The 13,370-nt window shown below is 38.7% G+C and overlaps 1 protein-coding gene across 1 annotated transcript in view; it reads right to left on the minus strand.

Moving 5' to 3' along the window:
- The window catches only part of Fras1 (Fraser extracellular matrix complex subunit 1), a 439,675-nt gene that overhangs the window by 202,004 nt on the left and 224,301 nt on the right, over positions 1–13,370 (minus strand). Inside the window, exons 16-18 of the mRNA XM_047566389.1 lie at positions 7,851–7,991; positions 5,923–6,063; positions 4,137–4,313 (exon numbers count right to left, since the gene is read on the minus strand). Coding sequence (XP_047422345.1) covers positions 4,137–4,313; positions 5,923–6,063; positions 7,851–7,991 — 459 coding nt within the window. The remainder of the gene's footprint in view (positions 1–4,136; positions 4,314–5,922; positions 6,064–7,850; positions 7,992–13,370) is intronic.

A 13,370-nucleotide genomic window follows, 5' to 3' on the forward strand; every position in this document is an offset into this window, starting at 1 on the left:
TAATAAACACACACATTTTTACTAAAAATGTCTCCAAATTATCTTTTACAATTAGTAACAGACCCTCGGCAATTCTAGCCTCACTTTGGAAAAATAGAGACTCTAGGACAAAAAAATAAAATTAAAATTAAAAAATTAAAAAAATTCAAGCTCCATCTTCTGAGGTGCCCAGCTCGTTTTTGAGAATGAGCTAAAAACACCAAATACATGCAGGTAAATGGCTCCACCTCTCCAGTGCTCTTCTGCTTTTGAGCCACCTCAGCCTATTCCTCTTCTCCATTGCCTTGACATGAGCTTTGTAACACAGACCACCATCCAAGAGCATACTGTGGGATTGGTCCCTGTTGTCATTCATTCATTCATTCATTCATTCCCTGTTTCTCTCACTAAAATACATATTCCATGAGGACAGGAACTTTCATCCAACTCATTCACTAGTGCATCTCTGGTGCCTAGAAATGCCTGGCACCCAGGAATTCAATCAACATTTGTGTGAGGAATGAATAAATATGGAGAGCTTCCAATGAGCAGTGCTCTTCATGGTCATAGTTGGATAATTTTATATTTTTTGGTCCTCCAATCACAGACTTCAATTTTAGTCAAATATCTGAAATACTATTACTTCTTGCATGAGATCATTCCAGAATCATACAGCTCTCAGTAAAAACTTTTATGATAACTTCTGACACCATGTCAGCCTCTGAGTAAATTACTTCTTCCTCTACTGCATCTGCCTCTTGCTTTCATTAGCTGCAATAATATTCTAATCACTCTGTGCTGCAGTATCCAAGAAAGGGATAAAGAGTTCCAGAAAACAGTTGTTTTTCCCTTCTTTATAGAAAAGCACTTTAGATCAAAGGTGCTATAAAAGAAATTCTCAATAGCACTCTCCAGGCACGCATACACAAACACATACACATATCCACACCCCACCCCCAACCTCTTAAAATGTTCTGCAGAGAGGCAAGGGGTATTTCTGGGAAGCTGTGAGAAAAAGAAAAGCCCCATGCAATCTCCCAGGACTTCCAGGCCTGATTTCATAGACAAGACTTCAGCAGAATAGAAAATGGAACAGATTGTGGGAAGGAGAAGGTTTCCAGAGATACAGGATGAGTGACAGAAAATACATCAATCAACACACTTCATACTCAGGTAAGGCTGAAACAATGGGTAGTCACGCTCAGTTTCCCAACAGAATCTTGGGCAACTCAATTAACCTCTTTCTGCCACATTCTCATCACGTGCAAATTGAGTATAACAACCTACCTAGTGGAGATTGCACAGGGATTTGCTAATAAATGTGAGTAGACAGCTATTTGTGTGATACCTAGTAATACTATGTTAACGAGCATAAAATCATGGGCTACAAGAGACTCAAGAGGTCAATACAGTCCTTTTGCATCTGACCACAATTAAGCCATTCCAAAGGGATTAGATTCTAATCCTTTTAAAAAGGTACCTATATAAAGGGAGAAAACTCCCCCTTTGCCAAGGATGCTTTCTTAAATTTAATATGCTCTGATCCTGCAGCATTAGTATGCCTTGCTTCTCCTCCCTCTGTGTGGGAAGGAGACTAGCAGCTGTACTACCTATAATAGGTGGCTGTGCCCTCAGAGTCTCATACAGTAGCCTGATGGCTATGAGCATGAATATTGGAGTCAGATTGATTTATGTTTCCATCCATCTCTACTCCATGTTTGCTACCTGACTTTAAGCAAGTTATAGACTTAATTTCTGTGATCCTTGGTTTCGTCTAGAAAATAGTTGTCCCACTGACCCCAAAAGGTTGGTATTAGGAACAAATGATCCAAACAAGTAATGTGCTTTTCACAGGGCCTGGCTCATGGTGGATACCAAAAAAATGGTCACAATATTTTTTGTACTGAATAACCTCAGTCATTTTCATTTTTATTTATTTATAATTCTAACCTTTAAAGTGTCCATCATTTTTGTTTCTGTCTTCTGAATTCATTCCAAATTCTCCATTTTAAATTTTTAACATAGTGCTCAAAATTATAGGAAGACGCTAACTGTGCTGAGCAGAATTTCTCTTGAGATCACTATGCCCAGGGGAACACCAGCTTTGCAAGTTTCAATCTGTGTGCCAGGAAAACCAAAAGTCTCCCACAGCATCTCTCTGAATAATTGGGAAGACCCGTGTTGGCAGAAGTCTGATATCTCTGTGGTTTCCACTCAAACCCCAGGGCACACAGACCAGGGCTTCGTGAAACCATGCAGATTCCAATAAATCAAAAAACATTTCTATAACAAGGTGAGCCAAGACTGAGAAAAAGAGAGAGAAAGAAACAGAGAGATAAGAAGAAGAGGAGGAGCAAGAGAAGGTGGAAAAGGCAGAGAAAGAAGTAGACTATGAAGAATTAAAAAGGCTTGTTTGCTCAGTGGTAGAGTAAGGCCTTGGGTTCAATCCCCAGCAAAACAAACAAACAAAAAGTACTAATATTTTTCCTTCTATTTTTTCCATGTACTTTCCCCATGTTGAGCAGTGCTAGGCACTGTAATTACTTTCCTCTGGGGAGCGGGGGCTTGCCAGAAAGCAGAAGAACTTGAGGAAGCCACATGAAAGATACTTCTGAGTTGTGGTGCTGTGAGTACAAGAGCTCAGAAAGATTAAGTGTCTGGTCTGAACGTCTGTATTCCAATTCCGCACACTTCCCGGTATGCCACTGAAGACAGCTGAGAGCCAATGAAACGGAGAGAACACCCTCTTCCCCACCCACGGGGTCTGTGGGTTCCTAAGGAAGGAACAGCAAAACCCCTCATTATAGCACCCAGTAGTCATCAAACTGAGGAAGGGGAAGGCTGTGTAGTGGGTGCCGTGGGCAAGAGTTGGGACTCTCGGTATCAGCAGACTTCTATACTCCACACATGCTTATGGAGCAGAGCCACAGGAGTTTAGGACACGGGGGAGAGTTTGGGCAATGCATACATATACGGGTAGAAGCCAGAGTGTCTGGAGAAATCTTGTAAGCCTCCTGGAATCCAGGTCCTCCCAGGGAGCAGGGGATTACCCCTGTAATATTCAGTACTTGGGCTGAAAATCATACCTATTGAGTATGGGAACTTTTAATTTAACAGCCACATTTGCACTCCTAAGTTCCTTTGAGGCTGGCACAAAGCCACATGAAAGATACTTCTGTATTCTAGTGCTGTGAGTACAAGAGCTCAGAAAGGTTAAGTGTCTGGTCCGAATGTCTGTATTCCAATTCTGCACACTTCCTGGTATGTCATATTACTCACATGTCTAAAATCTTTTAATCTACCTTTCAAATCCAGCCTTTCTATGTGAGAATGTACTCTAGGGTGGAACTGAAGCCACTTTAACAAGTGGGCTTATAGGATACAAAAGTGAATCTGCAGCATGCTTACAGTTGTGTCACAAAAATAAACACTCAAAGCTATGAGTAGGAAAAAAGACTCAGATATTACAGCAAAATGGCAAAGGCAACTGGGCTTGGGCAATGAGCAGGTTATTTTTCTACTTTACATTCAAAATTTCCTTTAGTGACTGCATATTATGTTTACAATGCAAAATGCAAGATTAGTAAATTATTTTTTTCAGGTACCCTGAGAATTGAACCGTTCATGCCACAGCAAGATGGCTTTTTGTAGGAGTATACAAGGTCCTTCCTCCCCTGTTTTCTTCCAGGAAACCATACCCTTCCCTTCAGATCCTGAACAACCTGGTCACTGAGTTGAGTCATTTAGGTTATCAATTCTCATGTCAATTCTCATAGATGATATACCAAGGTCATGAGATTTTTGACATTAGTCCAGATTTTGCCCTGAAGGGACCAATTTCTATTCATAGTAGCAAAATATAAGAAAAAAATAAATGGAATTCTACAATGAGGTTTGGGTCTTCCTTAGTTACTTTTAGTCTTTGAAGGATTTTCTGTCTGGATCTTTCGAGAATGTAACTTGGGAAAGGATAGAGGCTCTTGAAGATCATCTGTTGTTCCCAAAGGGAGAGAGGACATGGGTGGGGCCACTTTTCTGCATGTCCATCTTCTGCTTCATCCACAAGCAACCTGGAACCTTTCTCTTGTGAAAACAAAGGTCTTCCCAAGAGGTGAGCCCAGAAGCAACGTGCATTTCTTCAAATCACACCTACTCACCTTCACACAGCCCAGAGCTCTCCAAGTAAAACTGGGCTGTACAATGGGACACACACTCGCCAAAGGGGATGTGTGCCCCAGACAGCGGCTGTGCTTGCAGTCCTGCCTCGGGCTTCCGACACTCAGTGCAGTGAGAGGGCTCCGGACCCACACATGTCTGGCAGGAAGCATGACAGGCTACGAACAGGAACAAAATGCAGAAAACAATCCAAACATCAAATATATATTGCAACCAACTGGATTCCCTTCTTACATGAAAACCACTTAGGAAAGTTCACCAGATACGTCCTTTCAGAATATGATTTTTATAGAGGTCTATACAAAGCACAGGGGTGATAATAAAGCTGGTAGAGAGAGAGTGAGGGTGTTGTGACTGGTTACTTCTCTCAGGTACTATAAGGGCTGTCAGGCTGCATCACAAAACCCAGCAAAGTGTACAATATTGGCTTGGCACATTCACTGAATGACGATTTAACATTATGCCCTCGGTTTTTATTGAAGATTTTTAGAAGCGTTCATACGAAGGCCATGGCTGTATCTTTCACAGAAATGGTTGTTGTGTAACTGTCTATTATGTCTCCTATCATTCATTATAGAGAGGTCCAGGCAACAAATTCCTCTCAGAATTTATCTAGAGAAAAGCTGCCTTTCTAGACAAGGAAGAGGCTTCCTTCAAGTAGCAATGAAAATTTCACCATCAATCACAGTGTGTTGTTTTCCCTGATGACTAGGGCAAATCAAAGCCAAAATACTACTTAACAATTTTGTGCCCGTGTTTTGATACAATTAACTTTTCTGTGTCCTTGAAAGATTCTCAAAATTTTCTTTCAAAGTTATTTATTGCAGCTTTTTGGTTTTAAGTATATTTTTCTTGTAACTATTCTCAACTTCTTTTCTAAGATACTCTATGTACAAAAAAATATAATTTCATTTTGCTTAATTAAAGTGTTTGCCCCCAGTGTTCTAGTTTCAAAAGGCTCAAATGCCACTGTTCTCTCAATGAGCCCAGAGCCTTTTTGGCAAATAGCAATTTAAGATTCCCATTTTATTTAGCCCAGAGGCATTGTTAGTGACTTTCAGTTTGCTCAGAGTATCATTAACAAAAAGAAGTTCTTCAGAGAAAAGCAAAATGAAGTCTAGAAAAACATTAATGATGCTAGGAGAGAAGAGAAAGGAGAAAATAAGAGTTTTATTTTGTATTAATGTATGGTAAAGGAAATCCTGTTTTCAGGATGACCTGAAAAATCATGAAAATGTTCACACTTTTTTTTGCCCAGATTGTCCTTTCATAAAACTATTCTAATGTAACACATTTTGTAAAAAAATATAACACAATTGTCCCTTGGTATCTGCAGGGAATTGCTCCCATGACCCCTGCAGATACCAAAATCTGTAGATAATCAAGTCTCTCCAATAAAATGGCATAGTATTTGCATATAGCCTACATATATTCTCCTGTAAACTTTAAATCATCTCTAGATTAATCACAATATTTAATACAATGCCTATCCATCTTTCATTTGGACAGACCCTATGTAGAATCATGGAGCAAATTCAAAATTTGCTTTTTGGAAATTTCTGGAATTAAAAAATTCCTATCTGTGGTTCATTGACTCCACAAATGTGGAACATATAAATGCAGATTTGGAGGACCTTTATGTGCACATAGCCACATAAGGAATGCTAGAGGAAAAGATGCACTGGAAAGTGATATTATTGGGAAAAAGTCAATCTACGTACTTGTGATTGAACACTCTCCCAAGAATAACAATGACACCAATGATACCTTTGCAGTCCCCATGGTCAGGGTAGAAGCCCTCTCCACAGCTGGATAGACAGTGGCCTTGATGTAGAGCCTGGGGCTGGATGCAGGCTGTACAGTGAGAGGCTGAGGGTCCGGAGCAGCTAGCACATGAGTCATGACACACTGAGGAGGAAAGAGAGAGGGACACAACGGGCTGCACAGTGGGCTGAAGTGACTGCACAGCGCACTCTGTGTCTGGCCTGGTATGCTGGGAAGCCCTCCAATTCTCAGTCCCCTTGCTTGTCTCACCAGACCAAGGGAAGAGAAGAGTTAGGAGGTGGTTACACTGCTAGAACTGCCCTCACTGCTCCTCACCCACCTGTTACCCATGTTCTGCCTACTATTGATCAGCTACTTTTAGCATTTTCATTAAGTGATTTTTACACAATGATTTTCTAAAACTATTTTTTAATTGTCAATGGACCTTTATTTTTATTTATTTATATGCAGTGCTGAGAATTGAACCCAGTGCCTCACGCATGCTCTACCACTGAGCCACAACCCCAGCCCACACACTTTTAATCCTTATAACATTATGATGTACATATCATTAATTACATTTTACAGTGAGAAAACTGAGGTCTTGAAATGTTAAAAAATTTACCCAGATCACAAAGCTCACTCATAACAAGGTTGGGATTTAGTCTGCTTAGATCTGAAGCCCACACTGCCTGAATAAAGAAAAAAGTGGAAAACCTGTGGTATGAGGGATGGGAGTGCTGAAATTCCAATTGACTTGTCCACTAACTCATTGATGCCCTCAGTCAAGTCCGGTGCTCTCCAGGTCTACTTCCCTTGGCACATGCATAGTGAAAGGCTGGACTAAATGATAATTTATGATGCTTCTAGCTTTGACATTCTAGGATTCTAAGAATTATTTTATTGCAGAAAATAATCTGAGACCACTCCATATGCCAATGTGAGGGACACATCTTCCATGCTTTGGCCCTCATGCTAATGGTGGAACATCTCTGAATCCAAGAGGCAGGTGGTGGGAGCATGGCCTGGGCTGAGCCTTTAGCAGGACTAGGACAGAAGTGACATCCAGGAAGAAAGCTCTGGGGAAAAAAGGTTAGGAGCTGTGTGGTCAAAGTGGGGAGATAAGATAAGAACCGTGGGGTCTGGACACTGAGGAAAAGGGGTGAACTGTGGGTGTGTTAGGGGTTGTCAGACAGAGAGATTGATAAGGAGAGGTGAGTGGACAGTTCTAAATATCCTAACAGACACTAAGCAAAAGTGAGAATGTGCGTATATTTCACAAAGGAGGAGCAATCAATGTGTCCCAGGCAGTAATACATTCTTAGATGCCTGTAAGTAAGGACATAAGTCAGGCATATATAAGTTGGAAATTTATAAAGTCTCAAATGTCAATGTTTCATAGTTTAGGTTGTACCAGTCTGAAAGAAACAATATATAAATAGCACATAAAAACAAAATTTCAGTGGATACAGACTTCAACTTTACCAGCTATCAAACATGGTTTCTTTTTCATTTTATTTTTGTGGTGTGTCATAGCTGCCAATGTATGAGTTTATAAATGCCATGGAAAGAACGATTTTGTCATCACTAACAGGTTAGTGGCGGTTTACAAGCACATAGGACTGTATGTTAAAGACGATCTTGACATTTCAAATAGACCAAATGCTCTCTCAGGGTGATTGATAGGCATTAGTCCTTCATTTAATTCACCATAGGCCCTGAGAATTCACCCACCTCTTCCATTCCTATACCAAATACACACAGGTTCTATAAAATAAAAAGCTATCCTTTTGAAAGTAACATTCTCCCAACATATACACAAATTTTCAAATGACTAGCATATAGCACCAAGTAAGACTATATGTATTAAAGACTTTTGACAATAAGGATGATGATAGAGATGATGGTGGCAATGACAGGCCACCTCTTACCTTTGCATCTGTCAGTGGCATCCACGTAGTACCCACCAGGGCATTCAGAAATGCATTTTCCATCATGCAACACTGTCTTTTCAGTACAGGAAAGACATCTGGGACTATTGGGGCCACAACTTTTACAGGATTGGTCACAAGCTAAGGGGGAGAAAAATTCATCAGAGAAAAGCAATTGTGAGAACAGAAGCAGTGAACTCCATACTTTACAAAGTTCACAATTGGTATCAATAAAGCAATCTCATTCTCTGGCTGCTCATCAGAGTTCTGTTTCCTTGATCCTAAATGCTTTCTGTTTTTACAGTTGAAGGAGAATTGAAGAATTATTCATTGGACCAAGTACTACAAATACTCTGAGGCACACCCACAAGTAAATCGAATTTAATATGGGATTTAAATTTAATTTAAAATTTAATTTAATTTAAGATTAAAATAGCCATGGAGGCAGGGTTGCCAGATTTATCAACCAAAAACACCACATGTATTATAAATAATACATAATGAATATTTTTTAGTGTAAAAATGTACCAAATATCTTTTACTTTACCCTACTGGAAGAGAGAATTCAGAAATTCAGCTTTACTAAACAAGATTGTGTTATCAAAATTGCATTGAAGTTGTTCAATTTCAAATAATCTTCCAGGATCCATTCATTCATTTGCCCTAGAAACATTTATTAAGATCTGTATTAGCGGGATACAAGATGACGGACTAGAGGGTGACTGCATCTCCTGGCGCTCCAGAACTCAGGATTGAAGAAGGGGAGGTATTGGGAGACTCTGACCAACACAGAGCCTCTGGGTGAGTCTCTCCCACTGGGTGAAGCTCGGCCCGGGAGGCAGGCCGGGACAGTGGGCAGCTTCTCGGACCAGGACAGGGCAGCAAGAGCCTGCCTCGAGCAGGCCGGCTCCCTGCAGCGGCAGGACGGGTCCACAGCCAGTTCCTCGGAGCAGGCCCGCCCAGTGAGAGCTTTTCCGCACAGAGTCAGCCCCCAGCCCTGGACCCAGCAGCGGGTGAGGGGCAGCTTTCTTCAGAAGCAATGCATTATCAAGTTCCTCCAAGACTTCAGGCTACTGAAGGCTGGGAGGTGATATACTAGAAATCTACAGGGACACTATAAGCCAATAGAGGAAATCTGCAATATTTCAGAGTCCCACTGATATCTGGCCAATATGAGAAAACAAGGGAAGATAATGTCCCAAACAAACCTAGATGCTATATCAATAAAACCCAATGACAGCGTGGCAGAAGAAATGTCAGAAAGGAAGTACAGAATGTACATAATTAAAAGATCAGGGAAGCAAATGAGGAGATGGAAGAGCAAATGCAGGCATTGAATGATGAGATGAAAGAGCAAATGCAGGCATTAAATAATTGCACCAAACAACAATTAAAAGAGCAAATATGGGAAGCAAAAGATCATTTCAATAAAGAGTTAGAGATACTGAAAAAAAACAAACAGAAATCCTTGAAATGAAGGAAATGATAAACCAAATTAAAAATTCCATAGAAAGCATAACCAATAGGATAGAACACCTGGAAGACAGAACCTCAGATATTGAAGAGAAAATGTTTAATCTTGAAAACAAAGTTGACAAACAGAGAAGATGGTAAGAAATCATGAACAGAATCTACAAGAATTATGGGATATCATGAAAAGGCCAAATTTAAGAATTATTGGGATTGAGGAAGGCTTAGAGAAACAAACCAAAGGAATGAATAATCTATTCGATGAAATAATATCAGAAAATTTCCCAAATCTGAAGAATGAAACAGAAAATCAAGTACAAGAGGCTCAAAGGACTCCAAATACACAAAATTACAACAGACCCACACCAAGGCACATTATTATGAAAATACCTTACATACAAAATAAAGACAGAATTTTAAAGGCTGCAAGAGAAAAGAATCAAATTACCTTCAGGGATAAACCAATAAGAATATCAGCAGATTTTTCAATCCAGACCCTAAAAGCTAGAAGGGCTTGGAACAACATTTATCAAGCCCTGAAAGAAAATGGATGCCAACCAAGAATCTTATACCCAGCAAAACTTACCTTCAGATTTGATGACAAAATAAAATCCTTCCATGATAAACAAAGCTAAAAGAATTTACAAAAAGAAAGCCGGCATTACAGAACATTCTTAGCAACATATTCCATGAGGAAGAGATGAAAAACAATGTGTAAATCAGCAAAGGGAGGAACTAGCCTAAAGGAATAGCCAAATAAAGGAAAAACCAAGTCGTGTCAAAAAATAAAAATGAGTCAAATGACTAGGAATACAAATCATTTCACAATAATAACCCTGAATGTTAATGGCTTGAACTCATCAATCAAAAGACATAGACTAGCAGATTGGATTAAAAAGAAAAATCCAACAATATGCTGCCTGCAAGAGACTCATCTCATAGAAAGAGATACCCACAGACTAAAGGTGAAAGGATGGGAAAAACATACCATGCACATGGACTCAGCAAAAAAGCCGGAGTCTCCATCCTCATATCAGATAATGTGGACTTCAAGCCAAAACTAGTCAGAAGGGATAAAGAAGGACATTTCATACTGCTTAAGGGAAGCATAAATCAGCAAAACATAACAATCATAAATATCTATGCCCCGAACATTGGCTCATCCATGTACGTCAAACAAATCCTTCTCAATTCCAGAAATCAAATAGACCACAACACAATAATACTAGGCAATTTTAACACACCCCTCTCACCACTGGATAGATCTTCCAAACAAAAACTGAATAAAGAAACCATAGATCTCAATAACACAATCAACAATTTAGACTTAACGGACATATATAGAATATACCATCCAACAAAGAGTGAATACACTTTCTTCTCAGGAGCACATGAATCCTTCTCTAAAACAGACCATATTCTATGCCACAAAGCTAATGTTAGCAAATACAACAAGATAGAGATACTACTTTGTATTCTATCAGATCATAATGGATTGAAATTAGAAATAAATGACAGAATAAAAAACAGAAACTTCTCCAATAAGTGGAGATTAAATAATATGCTATTATATGATGAATGGATAACAGAAGACATCAGGAGGGAAATAAAAAAATTCTTAGAAGTAAATGAGAACAAAGACACATCATATCAAAATCTCTGGGACACTATGAAAGCAGTACTTAGAGGAAGATTTACTTCATGGAGCACATTCAACAAAAGAAGAAAAAAAATCAACAAATAAATGACTTAACACTACAGCTCAAAGCCCTAGAAAAAGAAGAACAGAGCAACACCAAAAGTAGTAGAAGACAGGAAATAGTAAAATCAGAACTGAAATCAATGAAATTGAAACAAAAGAAACAATAGAAAAAATTAACAAAATAAACAGTTGGTTCTTTGAAAAAATAAACAAAATTGATAAACCCTTAGCCACACTAACAAAGAGAAAGAGGGAGAAAACTCAAATTACTAAAATTTGAAATGAACATGGAAATATCACAACAGACATGAGTGAAGCACAAAGCATAATTAGAAGCCATTTTGAACATCTATACTACAACAAAACAGAAAATCTCGAAGACATCAACAAGTTTCCAGAGACATATGAATGACCTAAACTGAACCAGGAGGACATACACAACTTAAATAGATCAATTTCAAGTAGTGAAACAGAAGAAGTCATCAAAAGCCTACCAACAAAGAAAAGTCTGGGACCAGATGGGTTCTCAGCCGAGTTCTACAAAACCTTTAAAGAAGAGCTCATTCCAATACTCCTCAAAGTATTCCATGAAATAGAAGAGGAGGGAACCCTCCCAAACTCATTCTATGAAGCCAATATCACCCTGATACCTAAACCAGACAAGAGACACATCGAGGAAAGAAAATTTCAGACCAATATCCTTAATGAACATCACTGCAAAAATTCTCAACAAAATTTTAGCAAATTGCATACAAAAATATATTAAAAACATAGTGCACCACGATCAAGTGGGTTTTATCCCAGGGATGCAAGGTTGGTTCAACATTCAGATATCAATAAAAGTAATTTACCATATCAACAGACTTAAAGTCAAAAATCACATGATTATTTCAATAGATGCAGAAAAAGTATTCAATAAAATACAACATCCCTTCATGCTCAAAACACTAGAAAAAATAGGGATAGTGGGAACATTCCTTAACATTATAAAGGCCATCTATGCTAAGCCCATGGCCAATATTATTCTAAATGGTGAAAAATTGAAAGCATTCCCTCTAAAAACTGGAAGAAGGCAGGGATGCCCTCTTTCACCACTTCTATTCAACATCGTCCTTGAAACTCTAGCCAGAGAAATTAGACAGACCAAAGAAATTAAAGGGATACGAATAGGAAAAGAAGAACTCAAACTATCCCTGTTTGCTGATGACATGATTATATATTTAGAGGAACCTGGAAATTCCACCAGAAAACTTTTAGAACTCATAAGTGAATTCAGTAAAGTAGCAGGTTACAAGATCAATGCACATAAATCTAAGGCATTTCTATACATAAGTGATGAAATTTCAGAAAGAAAAGTTAGGAAAACTACCCCATTCACAATAACCTCGAAAAAAAATAAAATACTTGGGAATCAATCTCACAAAAGAGGTGAAAGACCTCTACAATGAGAACTACAAACACTAAAGAAAGAAATTAAAGAAAACCTTAGAAGATGGAAAGATCTCCCATGTTCTTGGATAGGAAGAATTAATATTGTCAAAATGGCCATACTACCAAAAGTGCTATACAAATTCAATGCAATTCCAATTAAAATCCCAATGATGTACCTTACAGAAATAGAGCAAGCAATCATGAAACTCATCTGGAAGAATAAGAAACCACTCATCTGGAAGAATAAGAAACCCAGAATAGCTAAAACAATCCTTAGCAGGAAGAGTGAAGCAGCGGGTATCGCAATACCAGACCTTCAACTATACTACAAAGCAATAGTAACAAAAATGGCATGGTATTGGTACCAATATAGACAGGTAGATAAATGGTACAGAATAGAGGACATGGACACAAACCCAAATAAATACAATTTTCTCACACTAGACAAAGGTGCCAAAAATATGCAATGGAGAAAAGATAGCCTCTTCAACAAATGGTGCTGGGAAAACTGGAAATTCATATGTAATAGAATGAAACTAAGCCCCTATCTCTCACCCTGCACAAAACTTAAGTCAAAATGGATCAAGAACCTTGGAATCAGACCAGAGACCCTGCATCTTATAGAAGAAAAAGTAGGTCCTAATCTTCAACATGTTGGCATAGGATCAGACTTCGTTAACAGGACTCCCATAGCACAAGAAATAAAAGCAAGAATCAACAACTGGGATAGATTCAAACTAAAAAGCTTTCTCTCAGCAAAGGAAACTATCAGCAATGTGAAGAGAGAACCTACAGAGTGGGAGAAAAATCTTTGCCACTCATACTTCAGATAGAGCACTGATTTCCAGAATATATAAAAAACTCAAAAAACTCCACACCATGAATACAAATAATCCAATCAATAAATGGGCTAAGGA

The sequence above is a fragment of the Sciurus carolinensis genome, chromosome 10 (genome assembly GCF_902686445.1).
Source record: "Sciurus carolinensis chromosome 10, mSciCar1.2, whole genome shotgun sequence".
Lineage (NCBI taxonomy): Eukaryota > Metazoa > Chordata > Mammalia > Rodentia > Sciuridae > Sciurus > Sciurus carolinensis.